Consider the following 23,929-nt stretch of genomic DNA (forward strand, 5'->3'; position numbering starts at 1 on the left):
TCTTGTGTTCTGAAAACTTTATTTACCTTAAGGGAGATTTTGTGGAGTACTTAAGATAAATTCATTCAGCTAAGGAGAGATTTTGCAGAGAACTTTAGACAAATATCTTTAGCTTAGGAGAGACTTTGCTGAGTGGAGACACTAAATAAAGACCTCTTGAGTCTCCCTTTACCAATAGAGATCTGCCTAAACCGAGTGCTATTACCTGGATTTAGTAAGAACAAGTAAAGGATGTCGTGGGATTGGAGGGATTGGAAACTGTGCAGAATTTAATGTAAGAGATTCATAAATGCTTCTAAAAAGTGGTACAGAATTTTTGTCCGAAACTGTACCCATATCGTCCGTTTTCTATATTTTTTCTCAGTAATATTGGGTTTTACTGGAGTCTGCCCTCGTCATGCTATCTCCATTCCCCATCCTCGAAGGCAACATTGAATATTCCTCTGCTTTGCATTTTCTCTGAATCTCCCTTCCTCCCTCCCGGCTCTCTCTCTCTCTCTCTCTCTCTCTCTCTCTCTCTCTTTTCATCCCATCTTTTCCTCTTCCCTTTTCCTGTGCCATGTCCTATTTTTTTTCTATGTATTCTTTTTTCCTACTTTTCCCCCTCCTAATTGTTTACTCTTCTGTTGTTCTTGTTACCTTTTTTCCTGCCTTTCTTCTACTCTTTTTCTGTCTCTCCTTTATTTTTCACCTCCTCTCCTCCTCCTCCTCTTTCGTCTTCCCCTCCAGCCCTCCTCCCCACTTAGAACTTTTCATGTCACAGCTTTCTCTCTCTCTCTCTCTCTCACACACACACACACACACACACACACACACACACACACACACACACACACACACACACACACACAAAGTTTAATCCCTTGAATCCCATATCATCTCATTTTTTTTTTTTTTTTTTTTAGCAGGAGAGAGACTTTTTCGAGTTGAACGGCTAGCATTATCCCCTTCAGTACGAGATTTTTTTTTTTCGATAAAATTAGTGCTTGAGAAGTAGCCAGAAAAAAATGGAAAAAATTATCACTGGAAATAAGAGATGATACTTTTTCCTACCCCTTTTTTCGATCATTTTTTCTCGCTCGGTAGTTTTTCCACTCATCAGTTTCCCTTCCTCGTCTCGTTTTCTTCTTTTCCTCCTCTTCATTTTGTGTTCCTCTTCCTCCTCTTTTTCTCTGTTCTTTTCCCTCTCACTTTCTTTTAATTCACTCCTTCTTTCTCCCTCCTCATCTTCCAATTCTTTCCTTTGTCATGCCATTTCCTCTTCATTTCCCACATCATCTCATTCACTCAACTTTTCCCTTGATTATTTCCTCCTTTTTTTCCCTCGTCTTCTCACTGTCTCCTCTTTTCCTTTCCCTTTTTATTTCCTTTACACTTTTCTCTATCCACTTCTTCCTCCTTTCCCTCCCGTACCTCCATCTCTCCTCCAGCCCCCTCCCTACCCTACTGTCAGCACCTCCCCCCCCCTTTTTTTTTTCTCCCTCTACCCTTTGTTTTCTCTCTCACAAAAAAGAAAGCTTAGAATACTGCCTATCGACCGTACGAGTCAATAAGAGAGAGCGAGAGAGAGAGAGAGAGAGAGAGGGAGAGGGAGAGGGAGGGGGGGGCAATAATTAACGTGGAAAGACACGGGAGAAAGATATAAAAATAAATTGAAAAAAAAGTAGTAAAGACAGGAGTTCCAAGACGAGAGACAGAGGAGAGAAAATGAGTCGTAAAGAGAGAGAGAGAGAGAGAGACCAGCAGGAATAAGGGGCAATTGAATTGAAAAGACACTGGGGAGAGTGGTAAAAAACAAATTGCGAAAGAGAAATGTGAGAGAGAATGCAGAAGATAGGACGAAAAAGTGTATGTGTGTGTGTGTGTGTGTCTGTGAGAGAGAGAGAGAGAGAGAGAGGCGAGGGAATCGGCAATCTGAAAGGACACACGGAGAAATTTAAAAAAACGAATTGAGGACGTAAAGACAGCGGAAATTCGAAAAGGAGAGAGAATAAAAGTCGTAAAGATAGATAGATAGATAGAGAGAGAGAGAGAGGTGGAAGGATTACTAAAAAAAAATATCATATGAAAAAGGGAGAGAGGAGGATTATCTATACTTCTTTACCGTCGAGGACATGATAGTTTTTGGCTGTTATGCTATTCTGAGCGGGGAGAGAGAAAAAAAATGACAGTGAGAGAAAAGAGAATGAAATACGAATGCATAAGAAAAAAAAAATCAGGGAGGAAAGGAAACAGCTAAAATGGGTGAGAGAGAAAAATGAATAAACTGGAAAATTACGTACAGGAAAGACCAAAGAGAAAAAGGTCAGAAGAAAGATATGTCAAAGAAATAAATAAAAGAAAGAGTAATTAATTAGAGAAAAGGGAGAAGATCAAATTTAATAACGAGGAGAAAAATACGGAGGGAATAAAGTTACCCCCCAAAAAAATCTTGGAAAAGAATGGAGAAAGAAAATAGGTCATATAAGGAAGCGAAAAATTAAGGGGCAAAGGTGAGAGAGTCAGGTGGAAATTAATTTTATAGAAAGAGAGGGATGGGGAAGGATGTGTTGGGGATGATGGCATTAGTCTGAGATGGGAAAGGGAAAGGGCAGGCTTACGTGTAATTGGGTACGGCTGAGGATAATACGTCTGAACTATTTTTGGTATCTTTACAGGAGAGAGAGAGAGAGAGAGAGAGAGAGAGAGAGAGAGAGAAAGAGAGAGAGAGAGAGTTGGTAAAAAGTTGGGTGCAATATCGGATTGTCTTCATGGAACACACTGTAATTAGGCGTTTCTGTTTTGGTTTGTCAGTGGGTACAGTTGCCCTCATTAAGGTGCGGCTCTTCTGGTATTATTAGCAGAGAGAGAGAGAGAGGAGCATGTGATTTTAAAGAAAACAATCAGACTCCTTCAGGCAGCTACATCCCATATTAAAAGTATCAGCAGAGGTACTTAGATGGAACTGATCCCTGCTTAAGATTCCTCGTCCTCCTCCTCCTCCTCCTTCTCCTCCTCCTCCTCCTTCCTCACCTCTGTGTCGCCTAAGCTCTCTTTCGTTTGCAATTCTAATCCAGCGAGAGGAGGGTAGTGTTGTGGAGAGAGAGAGAGAGAGAGAGAGAGAGAGAGAGAGAGAGAGAGAGAGACCCTAGATAGTAAAGAGAAATAAGGAAGTGAGAGATGACTGCGCGGAAGGGGAAGTGAGGGGGATGGTAAAAGAAAGAAGAAGTGACGGAGAAAGAGACGATAGAGGAGGCAAAACTAGGGCGACTGAATAATGAGGTGAGAGAGAGAGAGAGAGAGAGAGAGGAAAGACATAGGAAGGGAACATTTGAGGAGGATATATATTTTCTTCCCAGTCTAGATGCAATTTATTTGTTTATATTCCACTCTGTATATTCCTTTGAAGCTGTAACTGGTCACCCGGCCCTGTAACTCTATACTGGAGGGACAAGGGAGAGTAAAGTGAAGGGTGAAGGAGGAAGGGAGAGATCCAGAATATATGAGGGAGGAAGGAGAGTAGCTTAGGACGGAAGGAAGGAAGGGCGAAGAGGGATGGGGAAGGAAGAATAGCGGACGAGAAAAGGGAGGGTGGAGAGAGGGAAGGGAGAAGCAAGGGAAGGAGAGTAGGGAGGTTTGAGGCAGTGGAGGGAGATGAGAGAGAGAGAGAGATAGGAGAGCAAAGGGAGGAAGGAGGGAGAAGTCCAACATATATGAGGGAGCAAGAAAACTGGCCGAGAAGGAGAGTAGGGGAAGGTTAGGGTGAGGGGGAGGGGAGGGGGGGATAAGAGAGTAAGGGAAAAGGAGGAAGGGAAGAAAGACGAGGGATATGAGAGGGAGGGTAGAGGGAGGGTGTGGAAGATGGAGAGAGAGAGAGAGAGCGAGAGAGACAGAGAGAGTAGCAGACGCACCCAACTACTGTATATCCACCAGTCAACTGGATTATGTAGCAGAGAGAGAGAATGCTGTGTGTGTGTGTGTGTGTGTGTGTGTGTGTGTGTGTGTGTGTGTGTGTGTGTTTCAGACTGTCAGCCTACTTGTCTGTGTGTCTGTGTGCATTTTCTCTTCTGCCTGTTCGTCTGTCTTTGTCGGACCATGTTTGTTCGTTTGTTTGCACGTCTGTCTGTATGTACCTCTGCCTGTCTGTTCTGTGTCTGTCTGTCTCTCTTTCTCGTCTGTCTGTTTGTGTGTACCTCTGTCTGATCTGTGTCTGTCTGTCTTTTTCGTCTGTCTGCCTTTGTCTCAGTCGCTCCTTCCGTATCTTGACGTTTGTAACTCTCTTCACGTATAATGGAAGTGGGTTAGTGTCCTCCCCGTCACCCTTACCCCTTCCACAGCGTGACTCCAGCCCGCGACCCCGTAGTAGTCTAAAGCACCCTCTCCTCCTAGCTTCTTTTTGAGTCACCCTTTTGATGTGCAGCTGAGTTAATTCGCTTGTTCTCTCTCTCTCTCTCTCTCTCTCTCTCTCTCTCTCTCTCTCTCTCTCTCTCTCTCTCTCTCTCTCTCTCTCTCTCTCTCTCTCTCTCTCTCTCTCTCTCTCTCTCTCTCTCTCATGAACCCTAAGTGTCCATACCATTACTATTTCTCATAAATCATATTATGTTTCACTCTTTTCTTTCTCACCTCTCCTTTATTGCTCGATTCAGCTCTCCCCTCCCTCAATTCACCCGACTCCCTTTCTTCCTCTCACGTTCTCTCTATTTTCCCTCTCTCTCCTCCTTTTTCACTTTTTCTCTCCCCCTTCCACTGCAGCATTTATCACCAGTGCATTTTCTCCTCCCCTTCCTCCCCCCCTCCTTCTCTCTTTCGTCTCTCCCTCCTCCAATCCACCTCACCTGTTCTTTTTCTTCTCATTCTACGTGACTTCCTTCTATGTTCACTCCTTTCATCCTATCCATCCCTTGTTTCTTCTTCCTTCGTCTCCTTTTTATCTCTCTCTTCGTTCCTTCTTATCATACCTCTCTTCCTTCTACAGTCCCCCTCCTTCTGACTTTTTTTTTTTTTTCACCTTTTCTTTCTTCCTCCGCATTTTTCAGTTTGTCTTCCCTTCCTTCTTTCTTTTTTTCTTTCTTTACTCTCATGCTTCTTTTACCGGTTATTTTTCTCTTCTCCTAATTCGCACTTTCTCCTCTTTCATCTTCTCTTCTCTTCATCTCTTCCTCCTCCACTTATCCCTCTTCTTTCCTCCCGTTTTTCAGTCTCTTTCTTCCTCGTCTCTTCTTCATTCCCTTGTCCTGCTCTCTTTCTGTCATTCTTCTTATTCTTCTCGTCATTGTCTTTCGGCTTGTTTTTCTCCTCTTTTCTTCTCTAATCTTTCTCTTCCTCCCCCTCCTGCCTTCATTCTTCTTCCCTCCTTCCTTTCCTTTCCCCCTCCTCCTCCTCCTCCCCATTCTGAAATCTCTCCATCCATGCTCTGTGCTTTCTCTTCTCATTTTTCTTCCCTTCTTCCCTCCTACTCCCCTCTTTCTCTTTATCTTTCCTTTTCCTCCTTTCTCCCTCCTTCACTTAACTCAGTTGCCTCTCCCCCTCTTCCTCCTTTTCTCTCCACTTCCCCCCTTTTGTTTCTCTTCCCTCCTCCTCCCCTCATTCCCTTCATCTTTCATTTTCCTCCACTCTCCCTCCTTCACTTAACTCAATTGTCTCTTCCTCTCTTCCTCCAATTGTCTCCACTTCCCCCCTTCTGTTTTGCCTTCTCCATCGTCTTCCACCTTTTATTTTGCCTTCCTTTCCAGAAATTCCTTTACCCGATTTTTTGCTCTGTCTCTTGTTTCAGACCCTTTGTGGAACTCTCTCTCTCTCTCTCTCTCTCTCTCTCTCTCTCTCACACACACACACACACACACACACACACACACACACACACACACACACACACACACACACACACACACACACACACACACACACACACACACACACACACACACACACACACACACACACACACACACACACACACACACACACACACCACTCCTTCCCTCTTCATTACACACTTCTGCTTCCCAAATCCTATCACTTACCATATTCCTTTCTCTCTCTTAATCTTATCTCTCTTTCTTTTCGTTCAACGGGACACTTTGACAAATCTTCACACATTGAACTACACTCACTTTGGTTCACCCCTTTACACTCACCCACACCCCACCCCTTTACACTCCCCCTCACCCCTCTCCCTCATCCTCACCCCTTTACATTCACCCCTCTCAACCATAGTCTTTTCTCCCTCATCCTTTATCACCCTCAACCCTCTCACCCTTATCACCCCTAGTCCCTCACCCCCTCTTCTTTCACCCCTCACCCCTCTCACCCTCATCCCCACCTCCCTTACCACTCAGCTCACATTTATTTTTTTCTCTCCCTTTATTCCTCTTATTTATACAAACCCTAAGGACCCCCCCCCCCGTCCTTGTTTTAAGTGCATCTCGAGCCATCTCTTGAGTTCTAAGAGAGAGAGAGAGAGAGAGAGGGTAGTCCTATTGTTTCAACTTTAATTACACTCACATTGCTTTTTAATCGCGCTTTGTGTGTGTGTGTGTGTGTGTGTGTGTGTGTGTGTGTGTGTGTGTGTGTTATTTCTCGTGTTGGTCTTTTTCCCGTCATTTGACTCCTACATCTCTCTCTCTCTCTCTCTCTCTCTCTCTCTCTCTCTCCAATATTTTCTCATTTTCTTACATTCTCCCCCCTAACATTTCCACAGCGCCTCCTACGTTTAATAATATTCTTCCTTTTTTTTTTTTTTTTTTTTTTTTTTTTGCACATTTCAAAATATTTTCCCTTGCTTCCTGGTTCTCTCTCCCCTTCTCTTCATTTTCCCCTTTATTTTCGACCCCTCTTTTCCCCTCTTATTTTTTTCCTCTTCCTCTTTTTTTATAATTACCTGTGATATTTTTTTTTTTTGTCTTTTTTGGTACCCTCAGTTTAATTCTCTCTTTTTTTTTTTTTTTTTCTTTTTTTTTCAGCCAAGTCTTTTGTTCCCTCCTCCTCTCTTCGTACCCTAATTCTGCCTTTAATAAATTTTGTCTTTCTCCCATCTTCTCTGGTCCGACATCCCCTTTTTCTTTTATATATTCCACTCATTTACTTTTTCTTTCGTCAGATCTTTTCTTCCCTCCTCTCTTCCTTTACCTTAAGTCTTCCCTTTAAATTGTTTAGTCTCGCTTTCTTTTCACTCTTTTCTCCTACCTGTTTTTTTTCTTGTTTATTTTATTACTTCCCATCTTTTTTATTTTTTAGTGATTTTTTTCCCGTTCATTATTCTCTTTCTCTTTTCGTCTTTCCTTTTCTCTTAATTATATTTCTGTCCTTCGTACAGTACTTTTGTTTTTTCCCGCCCACCCAGCCTTCCTCATTTCTACTCTCTCTCTCTCTCTCTCTCTCTCTCTCTCTCTCTCTCTCTCTCTCTCATCTGTTTTTACCACAAGTCCCCCATACTGTTTTGTTTTAGCTTCCAGTCCCTCTTAATTCTATCCTTCATTTTCATCCTTTTTTTCTGCAGTTCTTCCATTGCATCTCTTCTCCCTTGCTATCTTTTTCAATCCTTGCTTCCTTCCTTCCATCCCCACCTTCCTTCCTTTCGTTCCTCCTTCCTTTCTTTCTGCATCTTTTCATTCCTTATCATTTCATTTTCAGTGTCTCACTCTCCTTACCTTCACAAGATGAGAACATATAGGAACCCATCATTTTCCTTTCTTCAGTGTTCTTTGTACCCTTCCCTTTGTGTGTGTGTGTGTGTGTGTGTGTGTGTGTGTGTGTGTGTGTGTGTGTGTGTGGAGTCAAAAAAGCATATTCTGCGTACGTAAAGATTAATTAATATTTTTTCTTATTTTTCCATTTCCTTCCCCTTTCTGGATGGATCTTATTTTTAAGTCCCTAAATTTAAAGACGTCCTTTAATTATTTTCTGGGCAAACCTAGACAACTAGACAATTATGGGGAGTGGAGGGGTTCTCTCTCTCTCTCTCTCACACACACACACACACACACACACACACACACACACACACACACACACTCCATTCTTTTTCCTTCTACTCTTTCCCGTAGCTTATACTTTTTTCCATAGCGTCTCTTATTATTATGATTATTTTCATTATTATTATTATTATTATTATTATTATCATCATCATCATTACTATTATTATTATTTTTATTATTATTATCATTATGGTAGTACTGTTAGTAGTAGTAGTAGTATTCACCTCGTCTCACATTTTCCTGTCCCCTACCCCCTTCCATTAGCCTGTCTTTTTTTTTTCCCCTCTTCAATTGCATCATCATATTCAAATTTGTCTTTTCCCCTTTTCCCTTTCTCTGCCCTGATCTTCCCATCTGTGTTTTTGTGTTCTTCCTTCTTCTTCTTTTCTTCACCTCCTCTCATCTTCAGACCTTTTTTCTTTCATTGTCTCTTTCCTCCTTCTCCTGCTCCTGCTCCTCCTCCTCCTCCTCCTCCTCCTCCTCCTCCTCCTCCTCCTCCTCCTCTTTTTCTTCCATGCAGTCTTGTAGCATGTGTTGGCCTAGTGACTTTACCTTGTTGGCCCACCTGACTCCCATCTCAAGGGCAAACACACTGATTTCCTCACGTTCGGCGCAGGGAGGAGGAAGTGGAGGAGGAGGAGAGGAAGAGGGTGAAGAGAAGAGGAGGAAGAGGAAGAGGCAAGAAGGAAGAAGGAAGAGAGGCTGGGATGGATGGGTGAGTGTTTGGAAGGAGGAGGATTGAAGGAAGGAAGGAAAATTTGTCGATGTGTGGGAGAGGGACTGAAGAAGGGGATTTAGAAGAAAAGGAAGGAAAGAGGGAGGCAGGGTGATAAGTAGAAGTGAAGGAATAACGGAGAGGTGGAAGAAGAGATTTAAATGACATAAGAAAGATATACTGTATATATAAATATATGTATACACACACACACGCACATACGCAGAGAGAGAGAGAGAGAGAGAGAGAATTTGTAAAAACCAACAATTGGCACACATACTGATGCAGTTTAGAAGTGAGAAAAAATGCCTGGACAAACAGCAGGACTTAAGAAAAGGTGAGAGAGAGAGAAAAAAAAAAGATAAGACGTAAATCCCTTATGGTCGGTGCAGTGCTATATCTTTTATACTGTAACTCGGCCTAAAATTGCCGTGTCTCGATTTTCAGCACTCACTGCTAGCAGGGGATTATACTAGTCACGAAGAGGTGTTATGGAGAGGACGTAGGGCCGTAGCATTGTCTTATTCTGCCATGATGTGATGAGGATTATGCAAAAGGACTAATCTGGGTCAAGTGAAGATGAAAAGACTATTGTATTCTATTTCATTTAACGCCAGACGTTTTTTATCAGTTGAAAGTCAGTCACAACCAATCCTCTCATTATCGGACGTCTTAGGTCTTGTATTCGTTTACCCCAGACGATTTTATTCAGCTGGAAGTGAGAGCATCTGAGAGTGTTTAGCCAGTCAAGAAAGAAAGGTGAATATTATTCGTGAAAGGTCAGACTATAGACATGCACAACAGAAGGACAGGACAGTGCAGTGGCAGGCAGCACATTCAGTGCAACTGCAATTTCTGTTTATACCTCAGAGCACAGCAAGCGACACCCCTTTGTTGCACGGCCAGGGCTTGCACCACCTCTCATAACAAGACCGAGAATTGCTTTTGAAATCCATGCAATCTATACGCCGTGTTTCGTTGCCAGATCTTCATGCAACTGATTTAATATTGTTGCTGATATCAAGCTGGGAAAAATGGGGCTCAGAATTAACCGTTTCATTATGCACCACACACTCTGCTGTTTGGGGAGGAGTGAGAAATATGGAAGACTTGACACAATGCAGGCAGAGCATTGGTGAAATTGGACTGAAGATTGTTCCTCTCCCGCCTCTCTCCCTCCTCCTCTCTTTCCGTCTCCTCTCTTCCTCTCTTCTCTTTTCCCCTCTCCTCTTTTCCCCTCCCCTCTCTTCCCCTCCCCTCTCTTCTCCACTTCTCTTTTCCCCTCTCCTGTCTTCCCCTCCTCTCTCTTCCCCTCTTCTCCTTTCCCTCTCCTCTCTTCCCTCCACCGTCTCATCACCCTTCCTCAATTTCCCCCTCCTCTTTCCCCCCGTTCTCCCTTTTTATCCCATACCCTGATTTTGTCCCCTACCTACCATTCCTCCCCGCTCTCACTCCCCTCTCTCCCCCCTCCCCATCCCTCCTCACCTCCCAACAGCCACCAAACACGGAAAAATATTGCCGGGCCGTGAATTCAGGACCTGCATTCCAATATGTTTACGCTTTCTTGGGTTTCAGGTGCTGTGTGTGTGTGTGTGTGTGTGTGTGTGTGTGTGTGTGCGCGGGGGGGGGGGGGAATCAGTCGCGAACATTAAGAAAACAACTCAACTAGAGGGGCACTTAGTGGAGCGCATCACTCCGACAGGAACAACGTAATTTTCAAACCACTATTCATAATGGGTTAGGTTTTCTCATCATTGATTAGCGTTTCGCAAAAGAGTAATCCTGCTATCAGACAAACAAACAAACAAACAAACAGGGGTGAAAACGTACACTCCTTGTCAGAGAGAACAAAACTGTGTGACATTTGGCTATTTCTGTCCCCCACAATCTATCAGTCTGTCACATGTGAGGCAGGGAGAAATATCACACATTGATTTTGAAAGGAGACGTCACCAGAAAAAATCCGCTTTCAACGCCAGGCTCTCTCCTGTTCTATAATGCTGTTCAGTGACGCTGTTCAGTCGGGTACAAAAGTTCACCTCCTGTTCCACTGCGTCTTCTCCACACGCCGGCCATGTCCTTCACCTTCCACTTCCATGTACCATTTACCAAACCTCACTCAGTATAGGAATAATAACCAGCAGAAAGAGGGAGAGAGAGCGCGCGAAATATTTGACGAATTTTTTGTCCACGACCTACATTATAATCTTGGAACCATAATGTTATATTCACGTCGGCTAGGAACACTTATAAACTTATTGAATACTGTAGACTAATATTATCTTGTATTTTAGTTATGTAGCTGAGAACATAGGTGTTTATTGGGCATATACCATACAATATTAACGTGAGAAATGAATATTTAAAGTGGCAAATGATGAAATAAAGTGGCAGGTAAAGAAAATTAACAAATACTTCCCTTAAGCTCATATTCTTGTAGGTTGAGGAAGTTTACAAACACGTTTTCCTAAGCGATTTATTTTGTTTATTGCACCTTACTGTCTTCTGTGTTACTTTAACCATCCTAATATCACCATTCTCTACATAAGTACCATACAAAATGACGTTAGCCAGCCATATCCAAAAATAAGTCGGTAAGGAATAGGTGTTAGGGAGCTTTCTTAACAGACGAGAATACAACTATCACCAGAACTGATAAATGACCAGGAAGTGAAGTAATGAATGGCCGGTGGTGTGTGTAGATGAATGATGCATAGGAAGTGAATGAATCGGTTGCATTGTATGATGAATGATGCACAGTACATGACACACACACACACACACACACACACACACACACACACACACACACACACACACACACACATCTGAGAGCACGGTCGTAAACATAAATATTTTCACACAGCAGGGCCACAATACACTTTAGAGAGAGAGAGAGAGAGAGAGAGAGAGAGAGACTGTAAGGGAGTGAAGGACGAGAAGTCAGAAGAGAGTTAGAAGTGTTTGAGTAATACCTGTGTGAATGAGGGTGGTTGTGTGAAGGAGAGGCAGCATGTGTGTGTGTGTGTTTGTGGAGAGAGAGAGAGAGAGAGAGAGAGAGAGAGAGAGAGAGAGAGAGAGAGAGAGAGAGAGAGAGAGCAGGTAGAAGAGTGTGAGGGAATTGTGTGTGTGTGTGTGTGTGTGTGTGTGTGAGAGAGAGAGAGAGAGAGAGAGAGGGGGGGGGTCTGAGGTTTGGCATTTGGTCTGTGTAAAATATCGGGAAGTTGTCACGCCATTGAGGACATTCAATTTATGGGCCCCATGTATCATACCCCTCATCTATAAATTCTCTCTCTCTCTCTCTCTCTCTCTCTCTCTCTCTAACACCCTTGTATTCACCTCGCGCCGAAACAAACACATAAATATATTTCGCCTTCAGAAAATAATTTGTTCTGAATTTTCCCTCGTGGAAAAATGTTCAGAGCATGAATAGACGGAAATGATTCAGAAAATTTTGCGTGCAGAGAGAAAAATATATTAATTTGGACTCTTGGTAAAAACTATGGAATTAATAAAAGATAGTAGTAGTAGTAGCAGTATATTATCATCATCATCATTACTACTGTCATTTTCATCATCATCATAATCATCATCATTATTACTAGTCATTTTCATTTTCATCATCATCACCACCATCGTTATTAGTCCTGTTTAATATTACCATTTTCATTTTCATCATTCTCACCAGTCATCATCATCATCATCACGCACTGTGTAATTTGCAAAGCAGTCTCCTCTTGCATTGTCTCTTATATGAGTTTTTATCGTATTTTAATCCACCTTACCTAGCATAAACATCTGCATTATCCGAGAGAGAGAGAGAGAGAGAGAGAGAGAGGCTACGGTTGAAAGTCTTGGACCAAATAAATGTTTTGTTGGCTTGAATATGCTGTACTCTTTTTACTCTATCATGGCAAAGAATAAAAAAACTTTCTTTAAAAATTAATGAGTACATATAACTGACAAGGGGCGAAAATAAAATATATATATATATATATATATATATATATATATATATATATATATATATATATATTGGACTTGTCGCCGGTGAACGGGTGAAAATAAGTGACAATGGGTGCAAATAAGTGAGCGAAAAGAAGTGAAGCGAGTGCAAGTTAATGAAAAAGCATACCTGTGTTCGTGGAAAAGTGAACAAGTGAAAAGAAAGGAAAATGGCTGCAAACGAGTGAAAAGCGTGATTCGGTGGCAAGGTAGCCGTGTGAAAGTATGTGAAAAAAGTGTGCAATTATGTGAAAAAGTGTGCAAATATGTGAAAAAGTGTGCAAATATGTGAAAAGGTGTGCAAATATGTGAAAAGGTGTGCAAATATGTGAAAAAGTGTGCAAATATGTGAAAAAGTGTGCAAATACGTGAAAAAGTGTGCAAATATGTGAAAAAGTGTGCAAATATGTGAAAAAGTGTGCAAATATGTGAAAAGGCGTGACTGTGCTTGCGGCAAAAGGGAAGTGAGTGAAACTTAATCAAAATGGTGATCGATGTTGATGGAAATGTTAACGACCGAAAGTGAATGACAAGCCGACCGTGAATGGGTGAAAAATGAATGACGACAAATGGATCAGTAAAAAAAATAATAAAATCAATCGTTACACGGACAATGGACACGCAATTAGGGCTTCATTCAGGCGTACAGACAGACGATTTTAGTGATGGACGATTTTATTCGGCAGAGCAGACACGAGTTTTATTAAGCAGTTATTCGAGTTTATTCTGCAGACTAACGATTTCATTCAAAAAAGGAAAATGAGAGTAAAGGTAAGAAAAATGAGTGAAAGTAGAGGTAAATGGGTGTAAATGAAGGAAAATGAGGGTAAATCAGTGAAAATGAAGGTAAATAAAGGTAGACGAGTGAAAATAAAGTTAAATGAGTGAAAATAAAGGTAAATTAGTGAAAAAAAAGGTTGATAAAGGTAGGCGAATGAAAATGAAGGTAAATGAGTGAAAATAAAGGTAAATAAAGGTAAATGAGTGAAAATAAAGGTTAATAAAGGTAGGCGAATGAAAATGAAGGTAAATGAGTGAAAATAAAGTAAATAGAGGTAAACGAGTGAAAATGAAGGTATATGAAGGTAAATGAAAATGAAGGTAAATGAAGGTAAATGAGTGAAAATAAAGGTAAATGCAGGTGAGTGAAGAGGCACATAGGTAAAAATTTACATCATTGAAAGCGAGTGAAAACAAATATAACTGAACAGGAAATTAGAGCGAGTTTACACAGAATTCTAAAAGCAATTCACCCTCTGATATTCCTCCTCCTCCTCGCTTTCAGCCCCCCCCCTCTCTCTCTCTCTCTCTCTCTCGCCTGCATTATGTATTCAAAGGAACCACTATTATCACTGCTATTGCGCCTGTCATTATTCTCTCTCTCTCTCTCTCTCTCTCTCTCTCTCTCTCTCTCTCTCCTAAAATCCTGGTGGAGTCTCGGGATGCATTAGATCAGTGGTTCCCAACCTTTTTGGTCCTGTGGCCCCCCGAGAAAATTATGAGAAGCTCCATGGCCCCTATATAACTCAGATCGTATATTTATATATTTTTAATATTTGATATTGTGCAGAAAACGGTAATTACCCCAATATACTTAAGGCTAAACTAGCACAGTAAGGTATATTTCATACTTGATTTCTGTCAGGTTTTACCCAGACCAAATACCTTATAATATCTTATATTACCAATAACGTCCATGGCCCCCCAGTCAATGTCCCATGGCCCCCTTGGGGGCCATGGCTCCCAGGTTGGGAACCGCTGCATTAGATTATTTTCCCTGCCCTGGCGAATATACATAATTTAGTACCACACTCGTAAAATATGCTGAGTTAGTGCAGTCGTAAGCTTATGTGGAGAGTATTGTGTTAAGGAGAGTTCCACCACAGCACAGCAAGCACCTGTCTTTCCTCAGGTGAGGAAAATCGTGGGCAGGTAACAAAAATAAGTCAGAAATAAAGTGTGTTCCTGGCCAGCTTTACTAATACCTTGAGAGATTTAGGGCGCTGAGTAAGGTGGAGTAAACAGTAATTTATATTAGTTTTCCCCCGGGGGGTGAAGGGTGAAGTTGCTTATGATCGTTTGACACTAGAAAGAATATAATAATAATAATAATAATAATAATAACAGCACCACCACCAACAGTAATAATAATAATAATAATAATTAATAATAATAATGGTAATAACCCGGTGTATCTGATGGCGTATTTTTTCATTTTAATATTTATTTTTTATTTATATTGATTTTTTTTTTCGACTCAGGCAACCCCTTCCATCCTGAATAAGGTGGAGCCTTTTCTTTAAAAAAAAAAAAAAAAAAAAAAAAAAAAGAGAGAGAGGAGGATGCATGAACAAACTGAAAAAAATGCATCATCGGACTTAAGTGATTGAAAATATTATAAATCGCTGAATAAAGTCGACTGGCGGTAAACTGAATAAAAAAATAAAAAAAATCGACCTCATAGCGAAAGGGTTAAGCGGAGTGAGGTGAATAAACATGAGATGGAGACTCCGGCCCTCATCACAACTTTTGGGCCCCCTGGGAACTCGATATTTCAATCACACACTCAAAAAAAAAAAAAAAAAAAAAAAAAAAAAACTTTGATCATTTGCATTTTGATATATATGCATTTATGTGCCGGGGCTCATGAATAGTTAGATGTGTGCTGATTTTTTTTTTTTTTTTTTTTTTTCGATTCCTTTCTTGTCATCGAGGTTTCGCCAAAATTTATTCCGTAGTTTGGGGGCAGTATATATTAAGTAACTGACTTCAAATATTTACCGTATAGCTTGCGGTAGTTTTAATCCAGAGGTGTGCAGTCTTAAAGCCTCTGTGTTGCTCGTGTGTGTATTGTTGGCCAGTTTCAGGATTTTGTCTGGGAAAATCCTTCAGCCAGTCAAACCCTGCCAATCCCTCTTTTGTCCCTCACTCCCTCCCCTCCCCACTCTTTGACTTTCCCCTCTCCCTTTTCCCTTACTCGCTCACTCTTTCTCTCCCCTCTAACCCTCCGCGAGTCTCTCTTTCTTTCTGTTATTTAGGGTGGTTTTGTGGGCACTGGAAATATTGGAGAAACATACAGATAGATTTATTTTCGCAGTATGTAAAGAAATATGTGGCTCGTCCGAAGGGTAATTCTCCGAGTACATGGTGGTGAAGGAACTGGGTGGTAATATATATATATACACTTATGGCAATGGAAATATACTGCGTATGTGGGTGTAGTGCAAATGTGTAGTGTAAATGGGAGGTTTAGAGAGTCTGGAACTATACTCCTTTTACTTCAACTTGCCCTAAAATTACCAATGGACGAAAATTTGAGCCATGTTAAGATGAAAGAAAAATATTAGTTGGCCAAGATGGAGGGAGATTTGTGGGTGTACGGTGTGTGACAGGTGTGCGATGCAATAACCTCTGCAGGGACATCTTCCGTAGGTGACAGGATACTTAAGAAGGGGTTCTTAGACTGCAGGACTGAGTGACGATGAAGGCAGTAGGACGAGACACGGATGACTGATATATATTTTCTTTTTTTAATTACAGAACGGAGGAAGGAAAAACAAATGTGTCCGAGTCTGGGCATATTCACCGGGTTCTTGCAGCGGGATTTTGGTGGAGCGATGATGTCCAAAGGTAATACTAACGCTACGCTGTTCCTGCCACTGAAATGTCTTGGAGCTGACAGTAGACTTGTTGCCTCGGAAGTCTGACGGTTCCTGGTCCCCGTGTGATTCAAGTAAGGATAGTTTGGACTGGTATATTAATGTGAGGCTCGAGTTACAAGGCGCTATCTCGGTGCTGGACGATTGAAGGCTGGAGCGTAGAATGCGACACGTCTCATTTTCCCGTGTTGCAGCCAGTTGCTTACTTTCTCTCTTCCTTTTCATCCAGTTCATCATCTCTTTCTTTCTCTTTCTTCCATCTCGTTCTCTCTCCTCTCACTCTGACTTTCCCCATCTCTCTCAGTCGCTCACTCTTTCTCACCCCTCTCAACCTAACTGAATCTCTCTCATTTACTTTCACCGATTCTGTTGCACTATTTCTCTCTCCCTTCCCTCCCTTTCGTTAACTTTTTCATCTCTCTCTCCTGCCCATTCGTCTCTCTCCTGAACATCACAGAATCTTTTCTCTCTCTCTCTCTCTCTCTCTCTCTCTCTCTCTCTCTCTTTCCACTCTTTGATTCCCTCCTCACTCATATTATTCTGTTATTCTTTCACTGATTCTGTTTCACTCTCTCTTGCTCCCTTCTTTTTTCCTTTTCTATGTTTCTTGTCATCCTCACTGAATATTTATTTTTTCTTAATTCTCTCTCTCTCTCTCTCTCTCTCTCTCTCTCTCTCTCTCACCCCATTTCCTTCACCCCATCCTGACTCACTTCCCTCCCACACACACACCTTTACCCGCTTCTCACGCCTCTATTTCCTCTTTTTCCTCACCTTCTCTCTCTCTCTTTTCCTCGTATCTCTCCTCTCCTCTCCTCCCTCACCCCCCTTTCTCTCTCCCCACGCCGTTTCTCCCCTCTCCTCCCTCACCCTTTCCTTCTACCCTCTCCCTCAAACTTTCTCCTTTCTCCTCCCTCCCCCTACCCCTGTACTTTTCCCTCATCTCTCCTCTTTTCCTACACTTTCTCTCTTCTCTCCCCAGGCCCCCCTTCACCCTCCTCCCCTCACCCCTTTTCCTCTCCCCTTTATGTAAACACCCAGTATCCCCTGTCATCCGCCCTAACCACCCCAGAGAGTGTTATGCCTGCAGTTATGTCGGGGGAAGAGGGAGGGGTAGAGAAGAGGGGGAGCAAGGAAGGGTGAGGAGGGGAGTGAAAAAATAAGAGGAGAGGAAAGGGAGAGAAGAGAGGAAGGGATGGGAGAGGAGAGGGAGAGAGGAAATGAAGCGAGAACAGATGAGCGAAAGAAGGAAATGAGAGAGGGACGGAAGGAAAGAGGAGATAAAGAAGAAGAGGGAGGAGAGAAAAGAGGGAAGAGGAAAGGGAATGAGAGGGCGAGGAGAGAGAGAGAAGGGATACAAGAGGAGCGAAAGAGTGTGAGAGAAGATGGGCTAGAGAAGAGGGATTGGGGGGTGGGGGGATGCTGAAGGAGTGAAAGAGGAGAGTTTTGGGGTGAAGGGAAGGCAAGAGAACCAGAGCAGGGAGGGGGGGGGGGACAGGGGAGCAAGTGGCTGTGCTGGCAGGGAGGTACAGGTGATTAGGTGTGGAACTAAGGGGGAGGAGGAAAAAAGGGTAAGAGAGGAAACTGGGGAGAACGGAAAGGGGGAGGGGAGAATGAAAGAGGGGTAAAAATGGAGAAGGGGTAAAAGAGGAAGGGGAGAGAGAGAGAGAGAGAGAGAGAGAGAGTGGACGAGGAAATAGGAAAATGATTGGATGGAAGAAAAGAGTGGACGAGGGAATAGAAAAATGATTGGATATATTATTCACAAGAGGGGGATATTTGAGAGAAGTGTGTGTAGGTGAAAGACAAGAAGATAAAGGAGATGCCTGATTTTAATTATTAGTGAAATGAATAAGGGTATGTGTATATGGGTTCTTGTAGAAGAAAGGATGGAAGAAAGAGCAGAAGAGGAAATAAAGGCATGAGTGTGGTAGTACTACGCTCCTGACGAATGAAATGCAGGAAAGGGAGATGAAGCAGGAAAGGAAGAGAGAGGAATGACACCTGTAATTAGTGCTTACCTCAAAATGCAGGTATGGAAGGGAGTAGTACAGGAAGTAATGTAGTTATCTCAATCTTTACTCACCTGAAGAATGGGATGTTAGACGGGTGCCTGTAGAAAAGGAGGAGGTTTGGGGAGTCTCCGTGGGGGGGGTGCAGTATGGCCTTGCAGGGGAGAGCGACTGTGCGTCCATTAAGCGTTTCCACCACACTGACCACGGCTGCAATAGAGAGACGTAGAGTTAGCTGAGTCAGAGAAATATATAAACATGAAGCTTGGTCAGTAAGTAGAGTCAGGGAAATATATAAACATGAAGCTTGGTCAGTAAGTAGAGTCAGGGAAATATATAAACATGAAGCTTGGTTAGTAAGTAGAGTCAGGGAAATATATAAACATGAAGCTTGGTCAGTAAGTAGAGTCAGGGAAATATATAAACATGAAGCTTGGTCAGTAAGTAGAGTCAGGGAAATATATAAACATGAGGCTTGGTTAGTATAGTCAAAGAAATTACGATCGTCCCAGTTATGTCTGAAGAAAATTTACAGCAGATGAAATACAGTGGAATTCCTATCTCTGCTAGTGTGTCTTTCATATGCTTCGATTTTTCCCATATGTATTCGTCAAACTTTGGGAAAGTACTTGTATCTCTCTGTACAGTCTTTCAAAAAATTATATATCGCTCAGAAGGGGCCCAATGGTATACTTAATGATTGTTATAGCTTGTGATATTCAAAGGTTAATTAGTATCATACAGGTGTACATATTTTAACGGGGCTGAGTAGGAAATATCAGGCCGGCTATTTGTGGCATCCTCAAGAAGCCAAATTTATTAAAGTTGGGTGGAGTGATATATGAATGTGCAGTAATCATCGTCTGTAGTGTCAGATTGTTTCATGTAGTGTTCACCAATACGTTATTAATCAGCAGTACATGGATATATATATATAGTAAATCCATATAGAAATAAAAATCGTGTGTGTGTGTGTGTGTGTGTGTGTGGTCGATATGCTTCCAAGGTCCTATCGTGTCACTCACCCACATAATAACGCTTTCATAATTCATCCCAGTGTTTCTCATAAATGTTCCCTCTTACAGTCACTCTTATCTCTCCTTCCGCCCACTCTTACTTCTTGCCTCAGCCAGATAAATTATTCTTAGCATTTGTTTCTTTCTTTTCCTTTTTTTTTTTTTTTTTTTTTTTTTTTTTTTTTTTTGCATCGTCTTGTAAATCATCCTCAAATACCTGGCCAATTTTCTGCGAACTTCAGTAATTATTTTCCTGAGTGCAGTTTCATGTTACCATTTTTTCTTTTTTCTTTTTTTTTTTATTCCTGTCGCCCACCTTGCCATCGATTAAGGTGTGAGGAAGACGACTTAAAGAAAATCACTGTTTCTTTTTAGTTTCTTATTCGTTTGTTTTTATCCTCAGGTTTTCTTACACTCAGCGTCTTTTACACAGAGAGATTCTTATTCTTAAATTCTAGCACTCAACACAGTGGCAGACCTACACACCCTCACACTCCAACTCTCTCAGACACTTGCACTCAGAGACGCACTCAGAGGCACCATCATACTCAGAAACTCTCACCCTCAGACACTCTCACACTCCGACTAGTTGATGCACAGACTCCGGTTAGCACCTTTTTAGATGAGGGAGCATCTCTGGGAGTGGCTCTGTCCGTCTGTCCCTCACTGTAGTTTTTCGGACACGAGGTGGGTCACTCCCGTAGATTTTAGGGATTTTCAGTAAGAACACCACATAAAACCATATCACACCACATAAAATAAATAATGGCAATAATAATAATAATAATAATAATAATAATAATGAAAATAATAATAATAATAATAATAATAATAATAATAATAGCCACTGAGATCAAATAGAGTATAAGTAAAAAAATTAAGCGGAAAGAATAAAGCAGTTGTGAATAATGATGGCCATAAAGACAACAACAACAACAACAACAACAACAAATAAAAACAAAAAGGAAATCACCCCAGCACACCCCATCCATCACCCCCTAACCTCCCCCCCATGGGTGACAGAGGCCATATTTTTCACCCCGGGGTCATTTAAGGGAGTACTGGAAGAGGGAGATGGAGAGGGGAGAGGAAGAGGGAGGAAGAGGAGAAAGGGAGGGGACTTGGAGGTGCAGAGAATGGGAGAGAAGGATAGGGGAGAGAGGGGAGCGAAAAAGGGCAGGGAAGGGTGAGAGAGCAAGAGGGACTAGGGGGGAGAAAGGACTGGGGAGGGGAGAAGAGAGGAGGGTGGGATGGGGAGGGGATTAGGGGTTGGAGAAAGGGGAGAAGAGAATGAGAGAGAGGGGAGATGTGATTCTGGAGGCAAAGTAGAGAGAGAGAGAGAGAGAGAGAGAGACGAGTTAAATGAGGAAGTGGATGTGGAGAAAATTCTCATCATTGAGGGAAGGAGGAAGGAAATTAAAACAGTACCTTAGGGAGAGAGAGAGGGGGGGGGGCTGGAAAAAGAAACGAACAATGAGGAAGAGGAAAAGCAGGAAGACAGACAGGGAGGGAAGGAAAGGAGAAAGTAGAGAGGGGGAGAGAGGAAAGAAAATTAACAGGAAGGGTTTGGAGAAAAGAGAGACGGAAATGAGGAAAACAGTAAGAGGGAAGGAGAGAAGGAAATAGGGAAGGAAGGAAGAAAGCAAAAAGAATGAAGGAAGAAAGAAAACGAGGAAGATAGGGAGAAGAGAAGACCAGAAAGAGAGGAAAGACAAAACGGAAGTGAGAAAATGGAAAATAAATGGAAGGGAATGAGGAAGAATTAAGGGTGAAGGAAGGAATATAAGTTTGGGAAGAAAAGGAACCACAAAGGAAGAGGAGGGCAACGAGAAACATAGATGGAGGGAAGGGGAAAGGAACATGAATGGAATGTGAAGGAGGGATAGGAGACAGAGAGGGAGGGAAGGAATGAAAGCAGGAAAGAAGGAGAAAAGGAGGGAGGGAAAAGAGAAGTGAAGGAAGGAAGGAAGGATGGACAGGAGGAGGGTGGGAGGGGAAACAAGAAGGTGGGTAGGAGGACAGGAAGGTAAGAAGGAAGATGGAAGGGAGTGAGAGAAGGGAAAGTAAGAGGAAATGTATGTAGGCAAGAGGGGAGGAAAGAAGGAAAGGAAGGAAGGAGGGAGATATGTGCCAGGTGTTCGTAAAAGGCCCCAAAGGGTGTATAAGAAGCATGAAGAAGGAGGCAAACGGGAGGCGAAGGGAGGAAGAGGAGAGGGAAGAAAGGCAGGGATTGGGGGAATGAGACGGAGGAATAGAAGAGGGGAAAAAAGAAAGGAAGGGAAAGTGGAAAATAGAGGGTAGGGGATGGGACGGAAAGAGGAAGGAAAAAAAGAAAAAAAATAGACAAAGATTGTAAAAGGTAAGTAGCGTAAGAAGACGAATGGTAGAGAGAGAGAGAGAGAGAGAGAGAGAGAAGAACTAGAGGAAGGAGGAAGCAGAAGATTGGCAGGGAAGGAGAGAAAAAATAATAAGGACAGAAAGAGAAGAGAAGGGAGACAGGAAAACAGGAATGTGTGTGTGTGTGTGTGTGTGTGTGCGCCTGTGTGTGTGTGTGTGAGAGAGAGAGAGAGAGAGAGCACGAATTTCTTTTATATGCAAATTGTCATACATACACTAACCAGCGCAGATTTATATGCATAAATTACGTGAGAGAGAGAGAGAGAGAGAGGGAGGGAGAGAGAAACAACAGCTGTGTCTAAGAGTCTTCCCAGCTACTACTAAATCCACTCACACAACTTCTGCCTGTCGATTTGTGGTCTGTAAGAGTGTCTGTTTATTAACTCTTGGCTCTTACTCCTCTTGACACACTTCCTCTCTCTCTCTCTCTCTCTCTCTCTCTCTCCCTCCCTCCCTCCCTCCCTCCCTCCCTCCCTCCCTCCCTCCCCCGTTCCTTCCTCGTTTTCCCTCCCTCTCCCTTTTCCTCTCTCTTTACCTCCTTCCTCATTTTGAACCAGCCTCTTCTTCCATCCATTACTCTCCCTTCTAGTTCCCTCCTCTCCTCCCTCCCCTCTTCCCTCTTTTCCCTCTCTCTTCCCTCCTCTCCTCCCTCCCCTCTTCCCTCTCCTCCCTCTCTCTTCACTCCTCTCCTCCCTCCCCTCTTCCCTCCCCTCCCTCTCTCTTCCCTCCTCTCCTCCTTCCTCTCTTCCCTCCCCCCCCCACTCTCTTCCCCCGCCGGCAGAGCAGCAAAAATAGTGGTCTGACATTCCTTTGCCACAGGGCTAGACTGCATTAATGGAGGGGCGTAGAGAGAGAGAGAGAGAGAGAGAGAGAGATGTGAGCTAGTAATAGAAACTGTGAGAAAGGAAAGTGTGAGTCAGTGGATGAAAAGTGAGAGGGAGGTGTTAACAGGAGAATTAAAGTGAGCGAAAGCAGGATAGGGCAGAAGTTTTGAGTGTAAGAGAAAGTGCGAGTATAATTGGTAGTGTGGTAAGGTGTGGAAATAAAGCAAGTGAAAGGCACAGGTGAGAGAGAGAGAGAGAGAGAGAGAGAAGATGGGGGTGCTAGTTAGTGTGTGTGAGAGAGGAAAAAAGAAAGCGAGTGAAAGTGAGCGAGGTGATAGAGGATAATGAAAGTGTCTGGAACAGCCGTGAGGGGTTGGGGAAGGGGGAGAAGGGGAGGGAAGGGGGAGAAAGGAGGGGTGGTAGAGGAGGGATGGGGGAGAGGGGAGGAGTGAGAGAAAGGAGGGGAGGGGAGGAGGGAATGGGGGTGAAATATGGAACACTGGTATACACTTATTGCTGGTCCCTCCCTCCCTCCATCCCCCCCTTTTCCCTCTCCTGTCTCTCCCTCCCAGCCTCCTGCTTTCTCTTTCTCCCTCTCCTCCCTTCCCACCCTTTTCCCTCCCTTTCTTTCTCCCCTCTCTCCTTCCTTCCTCCTTCTCTTTTCCCCTCCCCTCAGTCTTTTCACCCTCTTCCTCCTCTCTTCCCCCTTTTACCCCCTCCTCTCCCTCCCTCCCTCTCTTTCACTCTCCCCCCTTTTGCCCCTCCCCCCTCCTTCTTTCATCCCCTACCTTTACTTTTCCCCAATTCTTCCTCTCTTCTCCCCTTCCTCTCTCTTTTCCCCCCTTCTCTCTTTTCCTTCCTCCTCTCTTCCTCCCTTCCTCCTCATTTCCTCTTCCGGCCTCTACCCCTTTCCCTTCTCTCTCCCTATCTTGTTTACACTCTCCTACCTCTCTCTCTTTGCTTCCTCTCCTCTTCTTTATACTTTCCTTCGTCTTTCCCCTTCCTCTGCTCCGCCCGTTCTTCTCTCTCCCTCTCTCTCTCTCTCTCTCTCTCTCTCTCTCTTCCTGTCTTCTTCCCTCTATGCCTCCACCCCCTTCCCACTCCCCCCTTTCCCTCCTCCCTTTCTTCCATTTCCTTTCCTCCCTCTTCTTGCCTCTCTGGTTCCATTCTAATACCCTCCCCTCCCTCTGCTTCCTCCTCCTCTTCCTCTCTCACTCGTTCCTCCATTCCTCTGCTTAATACTATGCCTGCCTGTCTGCTTTACCCCTGTCTGCCTCCCGCCTGCTTGTCTGTCACTTAACCTAGCTCTTTCCATTCATTCCTGCCTGCCTGTCTGTTCCTTACTT

The 23,929-nt window shown here is 43.1% G+C and overlaps 1 protein-coding gene across 1 annotated transcript in view; it reads right to left on the reverse strand.

The window, feature by feature from the left end:
* Window positions 1-23,929, reverse strand: part of LOC145394033 (protein turtle homolog B-like) — a 354,094-nt gene that overhangs the window by 192,997 nt on the left and 137,168 nt on the right. Inside the window, exon 2 of the mRNA XM_080268003.1 lies at window positions 18,421-18,556. Within this exon, the coding sequence (XP_080124129.1) occupies window positions 18,421-18,556 (136 nt within the window). The remainder of the gene's footprint in view (window positions 1-18,420; window positions 18,557-23,929) is intronic.

This window comes from Coenobita brevimanus, chromosome 26, assembly GCF_032717465.1.
Source record: "Coenobita brevimanus isolate Jiangsu-jjx chromosome 26, ASM3271746v2, whole genome shotgun sequence".
NCBI classification, from domain to species: Eukaryota; Metazoa; Arthropoda; class Malacostraca; order Decapoda; family Coenobitidae; genus Coenobita; species Coenobita brevimanus.